The sequence below is a fragment of the Equus caballus genome, chromosome 28 (genome assembly GCF_041296265.1).
Source record: "Equus caballus isolate H_3958 breed thoroughbred chromosome 28, TB-T2T, whole genome shotgun sequence".
Lineage (NCBI taxonomy): Eukaryota > Metazoa > Chordata > Mammalia > Perissodactyla > Equidae > Equus > Equus caballus.
The window spans coordinates 18,004,737-18,023,985 of record NC_091711.1 but is presented as its reverse complement, the minus strand read 5'-3'; the positions used below and the strand labels follow the sequence as shown (position 1 = coordinate 18,023,985).

The window sequence follows — 19,249 nt, the reverse complement described above, 5'->3', positions numbered from 1 at the left end:
CAGGGTTAAAAGCCTGTCAACTACATTTCTGAGATTTCAAGATAGTGGCTTAAGTGCAAACTTTCTCTTACGTTCTAACACTGGGAAATATGGGCAGAAGTTTGGAAAGTGGGAAGAGCCGAGAGATTGGCAAATATTGGCTCAGCACTGTTGGAGTGCGCAGTTCAGGGTTTTTGCCAGGAGCAGCCTTGCAGTTCTAAGAGGCGTAGAAGGTCGAGAAAGCTTCTCCAGCAGCTGAGAAGTCATTTCTGGCTCAAGGGTTCCAGCACAAGTACGGTAGCAGCTTTCTTTTATTCAGCTTTGTTTCTCCATTCTTTCCAACACCTTTGTAACCAATTTTCTGCATCAAAACTCACTTGGCTTGAACTACCGAAGGTGATGTTTAATATCTTGGCTGGAAACATATGGTATAAACTTTTCTTTCCCTATCCATTCCATATTTGTCAAAGGAGAGTTCTGAATTGTAAAATTATTAGTCTTTGACACCTTAAAACTGGAAGGGTAAATTTCTAGTAATAAGCACATCACATATCTCTATCAGACTTTATTCAAGAAAAATTCTGTTAATGCTTCATGAGTTCATGAAAATTCCTGTCCCTGGATTAAAACTATTTTCTTTTTTTAAAACTTATTTTCTTTTTTATAAACTATGAAACAGAGGTGGTCATTTAAGCCTGTGAGATTTCAACCCAAGTCATTTAAATGCTTGCAAATAGATTGAGCACATGCAGTTATATAATTTAAAAAGAATACTGAATTGGGAGAATCATGTTTCAAGCCAAATACTGTGTGAAGTTTGGCAATTAACTTATTCTCTTCTGTACTCAGAGACCTTAGCAGTAAAATGAGTCTTTGCATGGATGAATTCTAAGTTCTGTTTTAGTCCCTAGATTTTTATCTTCTTCTATTTTCTGTTAATTGAAAGCTTTATCTGAGTTGTTAACATAGTTGACAAGATACATTCTTGGTTCTACTCCATGCTAACACATGGCCTTGAGCATGTGCATTTATCTCGGAGTCTCATCTTCTCCATTTATATGATGAGAGATTTGAAAGGATATTTATGTTTCTTACCTACTCTAAAACCATCTTGATTCCAGTCTGTGCTTTGTTTTGAGTAATAGTTAAATCATTACATAACTCTAAACCTCGGTTTTCTTATTTATAGAATTAAAATAATATTTTCTTTGCTACTGACCATATTGGAATTAAATGAGATATGAGGCATAAAAATACTTTATGTAAAGCACTACAACATAATACTATGATTTTATTATTTAGTATAGCAGGGGACTGTATATTTGAGTGTGTTTATATATTCATATTATACATTTAATTTTATTAAAGTGTCTGTGTTTCACAACACTGTCTTTAAAGTTGGGCAATTTCTAGTAGTAGCCATCCTTATATAGATTTGTCACTTTATCTCATTAGAGTTAGTAAAAGCCATGGCTACTAAGTGAAGAAATTTGGCCTTTTATCTAGGACACAGGTACCTGACCAACACCCACTCAGCCAGCTATTCAAATACTGTTTAGTTAATTAAAAGCTTGAAGCCACCTATTGAAGCTGGATGACTAATTAGACATGTGATTATATGAGTCCTAGAAAAGCTTAGGAGTGCCATTCTAAACTTTTTTGGAGAATCAAAAGAACATTACCACTATAGAATCCTAGAGCTGAAATGGAATCGCTGCTTCTGGCTTTCCAACCATTCAAGATAGTTATTCCTTCGAGGTTCAAAACCTCTTGGAGAGATTATTTCACAGTGCATGACACCTACATCCATTATTTAAAGGATTCTGTCAGAAAAGTCACATGAATTTCAATTTTTAGACATGGTTTCTATTACCGTGAGCAAACAAGGCAGGAAAGGACTTCAGAAGATAGATACTCATTGGAGTAATAATAATAATTGCTTTGGAATTCAGTTTAACCACATATGTCTACTAACTTTTTTTTTTTAAAGCTTTTATTTTTTTTCCTTCTTCTCCCCAAAGCCCCCCGGTACATAGTTGTATATTCTTCGTTGTGGGTCCTTCTAGTTGTGGCATGTGGGACGCTGCCTCAGCGTGGTTTGATGAGCAGTGCCATGTCCACACCCAGGATTCAAACCAACAAAACACTGGGCCGCCTGCAGCGGAGCGCGCGAACTTAACCACTCGGCCACGGGCCGGCCCCTCTACTAACTTTTTTGAGGTTTTCCACCTTGTACTATAAACAGCCCTGTTCCACATGGTGCTCCTTTGCTGCATCTTGATTGTCCAAAGATTCTCGACCAAGTTCTGACCCCATGTTCTGGCCAGTTTTAATTATTTCTGAGTTCTTCTCTCTCGTCGAAATAGGTTCTGCATCTTACTATTTTTCCTTTAACTGAAAATGAGGTTTTGAGTAAATCAGATAAACTGATTGATTACAACAAGCCATGTAGCATGATTTTTCTTCACAGATTGCCATATACACAGTGACAAACTGGCTCAGAGTCAAGGACCTGTGCGTAATCCAAGACCCGGAACCTCAGTGCTGCCGTTCTTTTCATGTAGGCCCTGCAGAAAACTGGCTCGTACCAGTCCAGATGTGTACCAGTAGGCTAATTTAAATTAAAAGTAATTTAATTTAAAAGTAAATTTCCGGTAATAAGATTACAACACATTTGTAGAAGACCATTTTTTTGGTAAAGAATAAATCCTTTTATATTTATATTTAATGGGAAATGAGAATACATGATTGTTATTTTCTTCATTTTGCAGATTAGAAAACTGAGTCTCAGACAGGTTAAGTAATTTATCCAAGATCTAGGAAGTGGCTGAGCTGTGGCATGGATCTCTGAGTATGAGCTTCAAAACTCTGCTCTTAATCCCATGCTTTATCTGCCACCCTTAGAGAAGTCACACGTGCTAAAGCTAAAAGTCAGAAAAGTTCATATAATAAAAAGCCTTAAGCGTGGTTACCAGAGACAAGGGGCAGGGAATTGGAGAAAGGAAGTCAAAAGGTACAAACTTCCAGTTACAGGATAAATAAGTACTAGGGATGTAATGTACAGCATGGCGACTATGGTTAACACTGCTACACGATACATACGAAAGTTAAGAGAGTAAACCCTAAGAGTTCCTGCCACAAGAAAAGATGATTTTTCTTTGTTTGCTTTCTCTTTTTACTGTGTCTGTCTGACATGACGGGGGCTAACTAAATTTCTTGTGATAATCATTTCACAACATATCTAAGTCAAACCATGAAGCTGGATGCCTTCAACTTGTACAATGATGCATGTCAATTATATCTCAATAAACCTGGGAAAAATTCAACAGAAAGAAAAAAAAAGACTTCCTAATATGAAGAGGGGCTGGGTCTGTGAATGAACTAGACCAAGAATTGATACATTTATTTGCTTGGTTATCCCTCCTTCAAAAACAGGGTTTCCTATCAGACTACATGTTTTAACTCTATTTAGATTTTGATATTGGCTTACCTGTAGTTAAAGAATCTTTATTCTCTTGAGGAGAATATTCATTCATTCTTTCATTATCAAGTATAATGTATCATCTTCCATGTTGATTTTTCGTGTTAATCTAAATATGTAAGGGAATCCACCTTCTCTATCTATTTTGGCAGAGCTTCATACTCAGAGATGAATGTAAGAACATTCTGATTTTCTACCATAAAAACATTTTACACATTTTATCTTTTCAGGAAGGCAGGGATTGTATAGTTAAGTAACCGTCTTTCTTCTATAAAGATTTCCTGTTGATTCAGAAAAGGACTGAAGCATGCCCAGAATTTTTCAAAGTATAATCTTCAAAAACCTGAAATGTTTGAATCTCATACAAATACATGGTGGGCAAGTGTTGAAGATTGCCCTAAATTAATGAGAGACCCAGCAGAACTGTAAAGCTGGTCCAAAAGAGAATAGGAGAGACTGTTATATATTGAGAGAATTCAAAAAAGGTTGAAATGAAATGAAGTTAGGTATAAAATTGGTTGACGTTCTACAGGCCAATAAAACTAGAACCTTTTGAGTTATCTTGCTACTAGATAAAAATCATTTTTATCACCTCTGAACAAAAATCATTTCCAATTTACCTACTTTGATTTTTTTTTTTTTTTTTTTTTTTTACAATTTGACATCTAATTTCAGAGGCTGGGCCGAATCAGTTGGGAAAAAAAAGCATTCTTTCGGAGAATTTGATAATCTTTGGGAGGAACTGTTAGACAATGCTCCATTAATTATATCATTGAAAGGACGTGTAGTCATCAGTTTACCTTATTTTCAAGTTGAGTTAATTTTTGATACTACTCTCTACCCTGTAAAAAAGAAAAATAGTACTTTCTCTAATATTATGTGTCAGCACTTGGTTTGCAAAATTTCATTTAGTTCTCACATGAGTATCAATAGGCATAAGCCTTTCAACGAACCTTGATTATTTCCTTGGGAAAACCCTTATGGGTATAAACTTGAATAAAGGAGTTTGAAAGATTTTGAAAGTTGTTGATGTACATAGCCAAATTCATTTTCACAAGAAACGTGCCAATCTGGACTACTCATGTGCAGTAGCATACTCTGACCATCACACTGACTGAGTTGAGCATCATTATTTTAAAAATCAGGCAATTTGGTAGAGGCAAAAGAAAGTCTCATTTCAATTTACCTATACAAAATCTGGTTACTAATGAAATTGATTTTTTAAAATATGATTTTATTTTCTTTTAAAATTGTTACTTGCTTATTTTTCTATTTGGATATTAGTGTCTATGCTTTTGATTGCTTTCAGCTTTTAATATCTGAGGGACACCACCCTTTGTGTTTATTCTTATACATCAGAGAGCTTGTCATGATATTTTATGTGAGGAATAATAACAACCTAAATGAGACTCATTTGTGCCAACTCGAAACTCGACATAAGGTTATGCTAATAAAGATGTAATGCTGTTTCCTCTTGTCCCATTGAAACTCTTTTATTGAAAAACGTTTTATATGAAAACTGCATATACAAATAATGTTAAAAAGGGTGTTGGACTGAAACTACAGGAAACATAGGGATATTGGTAAATGCAAAATTCTTTGCAAATTGACTGCAGCCATTATATTAATAAGTAAACAGTATAGCTTTAGGGGGTTATATTTTGAACAATGTTTAAAATAACTGGGCAATCTTCCATAATAGTTTCAATCACTTTTTGTGGTGTGCTTGTGAAATAAAATCAAGAACTGAAACTGAAGTATACCCAAGATTATGTTGCATAGAAAGTATGTATGTTGCGTATATATCATATAAAACATAAAACAAAATATGTCATTATCACTTTTGATGTCTTCAAGGTTTTCTCTGGTACCACAGACATAGATTCATTTAAAAGATGGGTATATTTTAAAATTATCTTATCTTGCAGGAATAGAAAAAGGGTAACTGTGCTAAAGCTCTGGCTGTTGTAATGTTTTCTAATTTGTAACAATTTGGGATACATATATATATATATGACTTATAGATAATATTTAATTTGAGCTCTCTAGAATCCTGAATAAATCATAATGCATAAATCAGCTCATATAAAAATTATAGAAACCTTTGAGATCACTTTTTTGTTTGCTGTTGTTGGGGGGGGGGTGGCCACCCAAAGTGTGAGCCGTTCAGGATCTTTGCCAAGGTCCAGAGATCCACTAGCCTGAAGTGAGATTCAGAGAGAACCTACAGTCCTGTGATGTCTTTTTCCTCCCTCCCTCCCTCCCTCTGCTGCCAAAGCGAACGATTAGAAGCCCGGCTGGGAGCAGGGGGGCGGGGAAGGGGTGCGCAAGCGAGACGGGAGTGGGGTGGGGGCGGGGCGAAACCATAGAAAAAGTCCTGGGAAAACACTAAGGGCCCTCGCCTTTGGACAGTACTTTCCTTGGCGTCGCGGACTCAGGGGAGCTGAGACCGCCAGGCACCCGGGCACCCGGTCACCCGCCCCCGCGCCCCCGCGCCCCCTCGCCAGCTCCATCCTGGCGGCCCAGGTCGCAGGTTCGAGCTCCCGGGGGATGCCACCGCACGGCTTCGGGCTCCACCAAGTCCTCTAGGCGTGTCCTCTCTTTCGTTACTAACTGAGGGGCAGGAGCAAACAGTTGGCTCTTCCTTCAAACTCCCAGGGCACCAAAGGCCCAGTAAATGCCAAAGATGGGGCAAGGGTCGTTGTCAAGGCCGTGCAAGTTAGACCCCAAACCCGGGCTGGTTCCTATGCCAATGCTGTGATCTGTCAGCCCTGGAGCCTTTGGTCCTTCAGATCCCTCAGCATTGGGAAGATGAACTTGAAGAGGGTGGAGGAGTGGAGTTGGGGAAGCTCTTAGGATCATGAACTTGGGGGCTCAGATTCCCAAGTGGTCTGCCAGTCCACCTCCATCCGCTCTCCAGCTTCACTCTTCAACGTATTTGCAGCACTGAGCCCTGGGGCAGAAAGGTTTGCGTCGAATCTGTAGACAGAGATCTTGGCCCTCATTCCGGCTTGCCAAGATCAAGTTACTTTTCACAGGCTGGAGCTGGCTGGGAGGTGGGGGTATTTAGTTTCTATCCTTTCGTGTGTGTTCACCTTGTGGGGTTGGGTGTGGAAAGCGGGGGAGGGGGGGTTTCCAGATCTCGTGAAATTTCCATTCCACGGGTATTACCATGCCTGTGGGGTTGGCAGTTCTTAAAGTTTATCAAGTCTGCAAATAACTACAGAACACAATAGAGTCCCCCTCCCTTCCTCTCTCCCTTTTTTTTTTCTTTTCCTGCTTCCAAATGCCTTCTTCGAGGCTACAGCTGGGCAGGTCTCCAAAGGTGTAGCAGCCACAACAATCCCGCAGTTCAAAGTTAAGCAGCAGTTGCACAACTCGGAGCAACACTCTTAGCCGGCTGCTAATGAGTTGAAAGCCAGGCACGTCTGAGGAGGTGATGAGGAAGCTTCCAGTCGTCCCCACTTCACTCTAGAAATCCAGATATCCCCACCCCCCACGCCCAGATAACTTTGAGATACAGTGTTTGCTGTTCGCTTGCCTGGCAGACCATGGCTCCCTTTGGAAGAAATTTGCTAAAGACTCGGCATAAAAACAGGTAAGGTCCTGCGTGTGTGTACTTGGGAGCTTATGTGTGAAAGTGTGTTTTCTTACAGTTAGATTCTAAGGAGAATTGTTCTTGGAGTACAAAGCCCCAGGGAGTTAGGTCTGGTGTTTATACTCAACGGCTGAGACTGTTGTTTCAGAAGAGATGATTGCAGGGACCGGGGCAAGGATCCCTGAAAATAAGGAATGATGATCTTGACCCCTTTTTTCGTTCGGTCAGTCCTGGTTCCTCAACTAACATCACAAGCATCTCCCTTTGGGTTGCCTTGCATATTTGAGAGTAGTGGGATAGCAAGTTTCGTTTTGCTTCAGACAGAATTTTAGTATACTATAGGGAGAGTGGAAATTTTGATGAAGGTATAGCTAGATTTTATTAACCACTAATTAGAACGAAAAACACAGTGGCTGATACAATCCGGAAACAATGCTTTGGCTCCCCTTAGAGAGGGGCATTCCTGAAACCTGGAAAGTTCCCAAAGTGAAAGCATTCTGTAGAGAAGCTTTTTATGCGCTGAACCTTTCAAAACTCTTTGAGAACTTTAGGTGGTTTTAGGCACTAAAAAAGAATTCAAGCAGCTGTCTTCCTTAATCCTTGTTATTGCTGTTTTACTTTGATTTGATTTGTTTTGCTCTTTCAAGCCTGCAGTGCCCAAGTTGTAAGTAAAATGTCTTTGTCACACACACACACGTACACACACATATGTTTCTTGAGCCAGTGTGTGTGTTTCAGTTCTATTAAATATGTTATTAACACCTCAAATGTTAATTTTTATGCCAAAAAAATGAGAGGGTAATTTTAAACACAGGCTTACTTTTTAAAATATATTTATTTTGGCATAGAGGCTTTTCCACAACTCTTCTTTCAATCATGCCTGTTTGTACTTGTCGTAATTTACTTGGTGTAATTTTAAAAGCATACAATTACCTGGTAGGAAATGATACAATTGCGGTAGTGTCTGCACGACAATATAGAGTAATACAGTTTTCAGGTAAATCCCCACACTTATTTTGTGCATGAATGTTGTCTTGAAATTTCTATTTTTAACTCATTCCAAAGGTTTTAATGATTTAGTTGACTAAGTTTGCTTGAAAAACTAAAACAGTAATAATCAATACTATAAAACATTCTAAACCAGTTTTACTTGCTAATAAGTCGATGATATATCACAATTATGGTATTTCTGATAATTAATGAAACTATATGTTAAAATAAAGAAATATGTCTAGGTATTCTTTAAAAGTATGTTAGTAAAGATTATCTGAAATAGGTTTGTATTTTAGTGGTGTCAGTACGTTAAAAAATATTCCAGAAGACTCCCCTTGCCAAAAGAAAATCCTTACTACTTTTTAAATGACTATTCAGTAGCATTATTTTTGAAGTATTTTTGCTTAAGTCCTGGTCAAAATGTATAAAAAGTTTCTTTGGGAAAGTTCACGGTTTTATAAAACAAATTATATTTCTGGCATACTGATCTTTCTGAGTGCTACCCCAGTTTAGGGTTGTTGGGTGTGCGTATGTTTGCTTTTTGTTTTTTATAATTGTTAACTCGGGAATTCTGTCATTGTATGCCAAATAGCAGAGCAATAAAACTTTGCATGCGCCCCTGTGCGTTTCCCTCTGGGAAGCACATGTTCACTTTCCTTCCCTGAGTTTTGCCACTGCACCATCTACTCTACCCATACAACTCTCTTTCCTTCAAGGAGGTGAGTATACGAACATTTTGTAATATGGCATTTTGCATGCAAAGTTATGAAAAAGTGGAAAGAAAGAACAACGAAAAATGGGGAGTTTAATAGTATTTTACATTTCTCTGGGAAAATGGAATGGTGTTCCCAAAGGTGATGCTTTCTTATGAGCGTGTTTGAAGGTGGTCACAGTGAGGATGTGTGTAAGTTGCTCTAAAAACTGAGTGCTTCCCTTTACATATTTGTATTTTTCCAGTCCTTAAAATTTTAAGCCACATTGGTGGGCAGGGATGTTGAAATATGGACATTTCAAACTAAGCAGTAAATAAGCTCCGTGGTGTATTGACATAGAATTAATGTATATTTATTTCCTTCAGTGTTTAGTATTGCTGTAGATGAGGTATTTTTGCTTTGTTCTGTTTTGTTTTTTTCACCTTCTCAAAGGTGAAACTGCAGGTGAAACTTAGTTACATGATTAAGTTTATCCATTTCGTTTACCAGGTTCCATAGTGATCTAAACTACCCTACTTGGATGTGTAGAAACCAGATGTTTCCTTAAATGACAAGTGATTCATCCTGTGATAGAAGACATGATTGGCGATAAGACAGTTATCTGATAACATCCAATGCATTCCTCAAATATATAGTATAAAATTCCCTGTAGATTGTAAAGAAGAATTTGAGCAATATGTTTGTATACCTTGTGATAGATGATTTATGCGCTAAAAGAACTACTCGAACGTACTTTTGTCTTGGTCAGTAGGAAAAAATGTGGATGGCTGGAAGGAATATTAGGAATTTGAGATCATAAATTTTGAGAAAGTTTGTGTATTGAACTTTTCTGCATCCTATTTGCTTTCTGTCTTTTCATTTTTGTTCACGCTTCGAGTGATATTTCATCAGCCAGGATTGAACCTCCTGAGATCTGTAAATATCCTCATAATACATGGATATTTCAAAATTTTAGAGATAAAGAGGGCACAAATGAACTTCAAACTATGAGATGCAAAGACAGAAAACACAACTGTAGGGGCCGGCGCGGTGGCACAGTGGTTAAGGACGCACCTTCTGCTTTGGCGGCCTGGGGTTCACCAGTTCCGATCCCGGGTGCGGGACATGGCACCGCTTGGCACGCCATGGTGTAGTAGGTGTCCCACATATAATGTAGAGGAAGATGGGCACGGATATTAGCTCAGGGCCAGTCTTCCTCAGAAAAAAGAGGAGGATTGGCAGCAGTTAGCTCAGGGCTAATCTTCCTCAAAAAAAAAAAAAAAAGAGAAAACACAGCTGTAAAGCTTGGAAAGGGCAGTGCCATGTCTGTCTAGTTATCATTGTGTTCTCATGCCTAGGATGGTACCTGGCATGTGATGGACCTGAAATATAGTTGTTAATATAATTTTAAGTTTGTAAACCAAAATTGTAATTTGCACTCAAACTAAAATCATGGTAATTATTTTATTCTTTATTCATCATCTGATGTCAGTTTGTATTATATAAAAGTGGAAACTTTATAAAGGATTGGTTAACATTTGATATAATCCAAAACCCAAGGAGATAGACAAATAATTGTACGGTTTTGGACACCAAGCTAATCCTACTCTACCAGATCATCTTTTTCTAAATTTTAAGAAATAATTAATTTAAAAATTTTGGAAACAATCTTCAGGAAATTTGAGAATAACATGTGATCACAAAATGATGGTATTTGTAGTCACAAACATTTCATGCTTTTCAATTCTAACTTTCGTATAAATAAAAGAGATAGAGCCAATCTAAAATCTTTGTGTTTACAATCAGAATGATCTTTTTAAATTTTCTAATTGCAGTAACATTCAATAGGAAAGGTACAGTTTTCAGAAGACATTTTGGTCTCAGGAGATGGATTGTTTACTTTGGTTCCAGAATAATAGTGTTCTGTGACTGATTCTCAAAGACTGATGAATATCTTCTTACGCAGCTTTTTGTTCAACATGAAGAATGAAAATGTTAGAGAATCTAGGTATTTTCGTTTCAATAAACAATTCAAGTCGCTGAAAACGGTTTCTAAAAGTCACTAGGTAGCTACTGTTTCTCATATAATGGGCAAAGAAGCACACAGTGAGGCATGAATTCACTTGATGCTCACATGGACATTCAATGATTGAATTTAGGTTATTAACATATTCAAATACATACCCATATAGGTTCCATGTGAATGTGGTCATCTTTATGTTGGATTCTATTTTCAAGATAATGATTGTTTTCAAAGCTAATGCTTCTGAATAGCAATCAGCAACATTTAAAAGTCAGAAAAGGGGAATGTCACTATAAATTATAGCTTTTTGGGATACTTGGTTGTGAGTTATGACTCCTTGATGTTTTAATTAATGAAATTTGGGGCAGAGAATTGGTTGGACCTTTACCAATCCTTGCCAGAAGCAGAAAATTGCTATAGTAATGCAGTAGCCCATGTATTTGTCGGAAATATAAACTTAGTTCATTTAGGTGATTTGTAAGAGAAAAGAAAATTAACAATGAATATGAAAGGATCTAATCTCGTTAATAAGGCCTGTATTATTATTGTTAAGTACTATTCAGCCAGAGCTTGGCTTTCCCTATACTTACAGATACATGTCTATCCATCACACATTGTGACAACGTTGTCATAATATCAACTTGAAATTAAAAGCCTTCAAAGTATAATTTTGTAATAAATATATAAGTAAATAATACAGCTCTGTTGTTTATAATTGATGTATAAAATTTACATTAAAATTTGCTTTTGAATTAATTAGAACATATCTTGCCGTGTTTATTAAAACCAGGTGCTTTTTATTGCTCCCATAAGTACGTCATGCCATGAATGCTTCATCTGAAGGAAGAATTGTTTTGTGGTTAGCGTAAAAGTTGCTGGCAAGATGGATGTTTTCTCTTTGTAATTAGAAGTATGATGATTTATGAATTCTGCAGAATAGGAAATTATCATGTAGTATTTTGTCTAACTTCCAATAAATATTTAAAATGTTCCTGAAATTGGATTGAAAAATGCCAGATATTTGAGTATGTACATTTTCTTAGTTCCCAGGGGCTCCTGAGATTTCCCCTGATGATACCTGGGAACTTAAGTAGTTATTAGTTGGCAGCAGACAGCCCATTAGGAACAATGACTGGAATGTTCTCTTCCTGGCAAGAGTATCTCAACACCAGTGACAACAGTGAAATTGAGCTCTAGTTTAAATCTTGAATTGTTACTCAAACAATTATTAGCTAACTTCAAACCCACTCCATAAGATCTTTTATTATGTACTGCACTAATTCATGAAACTTGTCAAGATGAAAAGTTCTTAAATAGATTTTTTTTTTTTTTTAAGTTTTTAAGGGTTTGTAGCTGGTTAACTATTTACATGACATCTTTATTAGCTGGACTGCATAACCTAGAAACTTTTGATGTTATTTGATTGGTATGTAGTTGCAAGAGATCTGATAATAGCACTAAGTAATTTACAAAAGTGTGACTCTGTTCTTTTGATTTTAGTTCTGAAAATGGAAGAAAGTTGAAATAGGGGCATGAGTTTACCTCTTTCAGGTGTATGTGGGTACCAGCCTTGACAAGGAATCTCTTTGTCTCTAGCATATTGGCCTTCTAAAGCAAGGCAACATGTTCTCTGTGTCGTGTATATGCGAAGAGAAAAAGTTTAGCCTACTTCCGTGTTCTAATGTTCTTTAATGGATATCTGCTTAAGAGTTTTTAAAGACATCCTTTTGACAAAACGCACAGCACATACAATATTGATTTCTTAAGAGTCAATTATTTACTTTTTTTAAATAGATTGTGATTCCATTCTTGTGGAGCCTCTTGTAATACTACACCTTCTAGAGAAAGTTTGCGAATTTGTTGACTATAATTGAAAGCAATTACTAATGTAAATGGTCACCCAAGGGCAAAGTGATTGCTTTATGTGAATGGAATAGAGCCTTGGGAAGATATTCAACACCACCAGTGATAAGCAAGATATTTCAAGAATAAGAATGATTGATGGGGATTAAATATGCTGACAAACAAGGAAAATTATCCTCAAAGGTTTCTATCTGCAGGCTAGAATGCCCTCTGACTTAAGAGTTCTATAAAAAATTCTCTTTGGGGGGGCTGGCCCCGTGGCCGAGTGGTTAAGTTCGCGCGCTCTGCTGCAGGCAGCCCAGTGTTTCGTTGGTTCGAATCCTGGGCGCGGACATGGCACTGCTCGTCAGACCATGCTGAGGCAGCGTCCCACATGCCACAACTAGAAGAACCCACAACGAAGAATATACAACTATGTACCGGGGGGCTTTGGGGAGAAAAAGGAAATAATAAAAATCTTTAAAAAAAAAAAATATTAAAAAAAAAAATTCTCATTGGATATAGGCTCAGTGAGAGTAGGGACCTTACCTATCTGGTTCCTTTCTAGATAACCAGTGAGTAGGTGTTCAATAAATATTTGTTGATTTAATAAACGAATTCAATATATGCTCTCCAAATACAGATGGTCCCCATACAGCACTTGAATCAGAGTAATGGATCAGTACATTTGTGATGAATGGATGCATGGGTAACTTAAAGAATGAATCCATAAATTCACTGTTGACCTCTCGTCATCTCTGCACCTAGGCTCAACTCCTCCTTGCTTTCAAATGGTGAAGGGCTGTATTTGTCAAATAGATCCTGTAGGAGACCTTTCTGGGCTTGTTTAGAAAACAAACCAAGGAGGAGGGTAGCTCCTTCTTCTCTAGGGATGCTCTTCACTGCCTTCACTCTCCTTGAACACAACAAGCTATGTATATGAGTGAGGTTTGTCAGATGATGGTGGATGGCTGCTCTAGACCTCACTGCTGAAGGTGGAACATTTCCTCCTTCTTTTGAGATGAGGGAAATATGATTGGGAAATGTTTGTTTTCTCACATGAAAGGAGGATTTATGTCCTTTGTATAAGATAATTACTGTTTATGAGACAAAGGGAAAATGCCAGAAATAGGCAGAAAAAATATCTTTGTTAAGAAATTCCAGCTCTGTAGTCACACAGACTTGAGGTCATATCTCAGTTATGCCATTGCTAGTTGTGTGCTGTAGGACAAACACTTAATCTTCCTAGTACAACAACTATATTAATAGCATGCAAGAGCAAATCCAAGTATAATAATTGAAGGGAGATGCTCTTTATACAAGAATACACAATTATGAATAAAAATATTACTAAGGTCATTCTGGGACTTTGGAAAGTAACTGTGCAAATGAAGCAGCTCTTATGGTTAAGCTTCATTAGCTTCAGGGTAAATCCACCTCTGCTGAGACTTCTTATAACACTTATGATGTGCCAAGCACTGTTCTAAGTGATTTATATAATGCTTAAAATAATGCTTTGGGGAAGGTACCATTGTTTTCCCTATTTTACATATGGGGTCATTAAGACACAGTGCAGTGCAACAGTTCATAAGTGGCAGAGACAGGATTCGAATCAATGCTCTTAACCATTACTCTGTAGGGCCTATTTAGGATTTAGGGTTCATCTCATCTCTAAAATACGGTTAATCCTAAACCATTTGGATTGAGTCTGATCGTACGTCAAAGACTTAGCATAGTGCTAGGTCATCATAAAAGCTCGATAACTATTCACTCCCTGTTCAGGCCTGTTGGATTAAAAATGCTATGAAGTGTATCTAAGTTTTTAATACTTAAACGTGCTGGGATATTTGGGGCTTCAGAATCTCAACCTCGACTCACTAGAGCTTCTCTATCTCCTCTGATCGTTTTTCCTCCTTAGACACAAAGAGGTAGATTACAAACTACTGCTATCATTGGAAATGAGTCCATAAATGTTATATAAAACTATCTTGGGATCTCGATGAAATGTGAATTTTGACAGCTTTCAGGTTCAATCTTCACTCTTCTTTTGAGCCAAATTAAGAGACCATTACGTTAATTTGCAACGTATAACACAGCATGGTTTAAGGGATATTTCCTTATTTGTCTTTGGGGAGTTTTGGTAAGATGAAAACATACATAATTTAAATATTTTAGTCTTATGTTTGTCTAATAAAATGAGAGGTTGAATTAGATACTTAAGGCCTCTTTCATGTCTAAATTTCTATGATTCCTGCTTGTTTCCTTTAAGGATAACTTTAAGAAATGGAATTACAAGAGAGATTATTTTAAAAGTTTTATTTTACCTAAAACATGATGCATTGGTTGCCATATAACCTCCACCGTGAAAAGTAGCATTAGGGTAAAAGTCAAATGTGTTTATTTCCACTTATGAAAAGATGTGATTAGTTTATAAATTATAATGTCTAAGAATTGTCGCATGTTACTATTTGCTAAGCACAATTTTAAGTTTAGTACTACAATGTATGAATGGTATGAGTAGCTATCTTTTTCTTTTATTTCTTTAGGACTGGTAAAAACTGTATTTAGTACTATACCAGGCATGCAAAGACACAACCTCATTCCTGAGAGATTAAACTCCTAATTGAGAAAATAGCACTATGGTTAAATATCTCACAACATGGACTTATTTTTAATCACTCCACCATGGAAAACTATCTTTGACAGGGTAGGTAAAATCATAATCTTTATAATACAATTAAGAAAATAAGAATATATTTCTTGGAGTTGAGGAAGGCTGTTTCTCTGTAGAGTAGGTGCTCAACAAATGTTTTTGACTGACTTTAAGTACAAGTATATAAGAGAGGAGTAAATGCAGGTAATAGGAGGAAGGGCCTGGCCACCCACTTCCAAAAAATTGACCATGAAAACCCCATGAATAACAGTAGACCATTGTCTAGTATCGCACAGGAAGGTGAGAGGATAGCACGAGAAGATCTGACAGGGTTCTATTCTGCTGTACACAGGGTCGCTAGGAGTCAGGATCCACTTGACAACACTAACAACAACAAATGGAGGTAAAGGAAAATAAAAGGAGCATCATGATAATTAGATAGCATTTATTAAACTCCCACAGGTAGGTGACAGGCTTGGACAAGAGAAGGGAACACAATAAGATGTACAAAAAGATGTAGGAGGGGGCTGAATCACACGAAGCTGAGACTGACTCAGGTAGGATAATCAAAAGAGAAGAATCCGGGAAGCAGGCAGAAATATGGTCAGTTGGCGAGAATCCATAATCTTGATTGGGTTGCTAGAAAATGGTATTTTACAGTTGAGGAAGTGTACAGAAAAATTTTAAGGATATGTTTATATAACAGTATTAGACTTATAGTCAACTGTAGTTGACCGCTATTTCTTCTAACAATCATACTAAATTGGTCGCTTTATCAGTTCATAGAATTTAGTTATTCTATTATTTTTGTTATTATTTATTCTATTATTATTTTATTATCTATTATCTATTATTTTGTGGATCCTTTTCATTGTAATTCCATTAATACTAATAGCAGTCCAACTTTAGCAAATTTTCACGCTTACTAATAATGGCATATAATTGATTGGAGTTTTGTGTCTGGGGCTTACTGGTCTATGGCACAGTGTATGCTTGTTCTCAAACAATGGCTAGGACATTTTATAGCCACTTCCAATACCTTTAATTGCTCTAATGTTCCTCATTTACTCAGGCCTTTTCAATCCTCTGGAATTCCTGCAGTCACGGTTAACTGAGGAAACGTAAGATCCAGTAGCAGGGCATTCGTTGGGGAAACCACAGTCTTACATAGTAGAGCCTGAGGATGCCTATTTTTAGCTCTGCACATAAGACATTACATTTGCCTGGAAGCTATGAGAAACGCTGTTGAAAAACCACAGATGTTTCCATAGGGTAGACGTATAATAACTACAATCCCACATGAAGAAGAGAGCTGTGCACAATTAGAAAAAGCACTTAGGAAGCTATAGTGGACCTTTGAGATTTCATCTTTTCTTAACAGTGCAGGAAGCTAGGCACTTTACAGCAGTGGACCACAAAGTATTAGCTTTGGTTTCTTGACTGCCTTTTATTCTACTCTAGTAGTGAAAGTCAAAGAGTTTCTTCCTGGAACGTTTAGTAATAGGCATGAAACGTAGACTAAGTTAATTTTAAAAAAAAAATGTTGATCATTTTTGTGGTTGTACTTTTAGTTAGGAGAACTTATTGTAATCACAGTTTAGAGGGTTAAGTAAAATGCAGCTTGTGCTATATAATATTTTATGTAGTCTGAGCATACTATCATATCGCTTTTTTATCTACCTTAGCATCTAAAACAAAATATTCCTGAACTATTGCACACTGTCAGATTTGGCATCTACTCATATATATTTGCCTTGTTGTGACTACAGATGATGGCTATTTGATGATTTTTAAAAATCCAGAAATATTAAATGAACCCTGAACTTTGGGGGACATTATGAAAGATCAAAGGTGGATTTTGTTTTTAAGGAACTTGCTGATTAGTAGACACATAGACATACATAAATACAAGGCAAGCTTTTTGTGTGTGTGTGTGTGAGGAAGATTGGCTCTGAGCTAACATCTACTGCCAATATTCCTCTTTTTGCTTGAGGAAGATTGTTCCTGAGCTAACATCTGTGCCAATTTTCCTTTATTTTATATGTGGGACACTGCCACAGCATGGCTTGATGAGTGGTGTGTAGGTCTGTGCCCGAGATCCAAAACCATGAACCCTGGGCTGTCAAAGCAGAGTGGGCAAACTTAACCACTACAGCACCAGGCTGACCCCAAAGGCAAGCATTTTAAAATATTATAATAAAATCCCTGTATTCAACAATAAATATTTATTTACCGTAATATGTGCCATGTGTTATTCTATATTCTGGGTATAAAATAGTGAGAAAGATAGTCAAGGTCTCTACTCTCATTGAGCTTATAGTGCAGTGGTGGACAGGCAGACAATAAACAAACAGTAAATGCACATGAAATTTCAGATAATGATTGCTGTTATAATAGTCACTATGGAGATAGAATTTATAGGAATTCAAAATGGCGTGGATGGGGGCGGTAGAAAGGATCAGGATGGAAAAAAAGAATCAATGATAACTGCAATTTTGGGTCTGAGTAACTGGGAATACAGTTGTGTCATCACAAAGAACAGAACAAATGGCAAAGGTAATCATGGGGTGGGAAGAACATCGGGGTGAAGAGTGAAAAATTCAGAGTGTCATCTGAGTGTTTCCAAACAGTCCACCTGCAAACACCTGGTGTTTGGACACACTGCGCCTGAGATGGGGCTGTGAAAGCAGCCTTTCTTCTGGCCTACTCTGACACCTCCTGATGTGTGTATGGGCCTGACTAATATGGAGCACACTGCACCTGGAATGGGCAAAACACTCTGGCTTTCCAGTCAGGGCCTTCAAGCTGACTAATCCTGTGTTAAACCCACTCGATCTCCATGAAGCATTTCACAGCCATCCTTTTATTGATCCTTTAATCATTACCTTTGGTTGAAATTACTTCCAAACGTGGCCATTACCTCCACAGGATCGTAAGTTTCTTCTGTTTAAAGACTGTTATTTTCACCTGCTAGAGACCCATATGTAGAATTGTGTAGATACTGGAGTTCAAAGAATGTTTTAGTATTTAAACAAACATAAAGTCTGGATTTTTAGTGCAGATAAATCATCTAGGTCAGGAGTTGGCAAACTTTTTGTGTAAAAGGTAGCATAATAAGTATTTTAGGTTTTTCGGGCCGTAATGTCACTGTCTCAACTTGTAAACTCTGTCAATTTAGAATGAAAACACTCATAGACAATACATAGTTAAATGGGCATGACTGCCATCCAACAAAACTTTATTTAGAAAAGCAGATAGTGGGACAGTTATAACCATTAGGCCCTAGGTGACTGAAAAATTCCCTTCATTTATCTCTTACTCCATTAAAACCCCACCCCACGGCCTCCCACCACACGCTCCAAAAAATAAAAGAAACATTAACATATTCTGTGTTAGGTGCTTAGGCTTCAAAGATGAAAGACTCACTCTAGGACCTGACTGTCCAACTACCAAAATAGCAAGCATTGTGCAAGGTAGAAAATGCTGTTACTGAATGTCACTGGGTTCTGTAGGAGCATCAGGAATGGGCATTCATTTCCATCTAAGGTGGTGGAAGTGGGGTTATTCAGAAAAGGTAAGGGAATTTTCCTAGAGGAAGCAACATTTGAAGCAGAGTAAAAGTTAATCAGATGGAGAACAGTGAAAAAGGGTATTTCAGGCCAAGCAAATAGGTTATGGAAAAGCCCAGAGTGAAAACAAAAGTATGGCTGGTATAGTTCAATACAGGCTAGCAATCCATAGGGGCATATATGTGACAGCCAGGTTGCCCTCATATTGCTGACCTGTGATCAGCAAGAAGTTAGGAATAGTTAGCTCAATGTGCATATTAAATATGCTTGGCTATAAGTTGGAGAAATTGGGTAAGGGAAGGAATCTTAGGAGCAAGAAGGAAAAAGAGAAAGAATAGGAGAGAGAGGAAGAGAGAGAGAGACAGAGACAGAGAGAGAGGAGAGGGGGTGAAAGGGAGAGGAAGAGAGTTAAGAGATTT

At 37.4% G+C, this 19,249-nt stretch overlaps 1 protein-coding gene across 1 annotated transcript in view; it reads left to right on the top strand.

The window, feature by feature from the left end:
- Positions 1-6,108: 6,108 nt before the first annotated feature.
- RASSF9 (Ras association domain family member 9) overlaps positions 6,109-19,249 on the top strand; it is a 37,529-nt gene continuing 24,388 nt past the window's right edge. Inside the window, exon 1 of the mRNA XM_001491284.7 lies at positions 6,109-7,058. Within this exon, the coding sequence (XP_001491334.1) occupies positions 7,012-7,058 (47 nt within the window). The 5' untranslated portion in view covers positions 6,109-7,011. The remainder of the gene's footprint in view (positions 7,059-19,249) is intronic.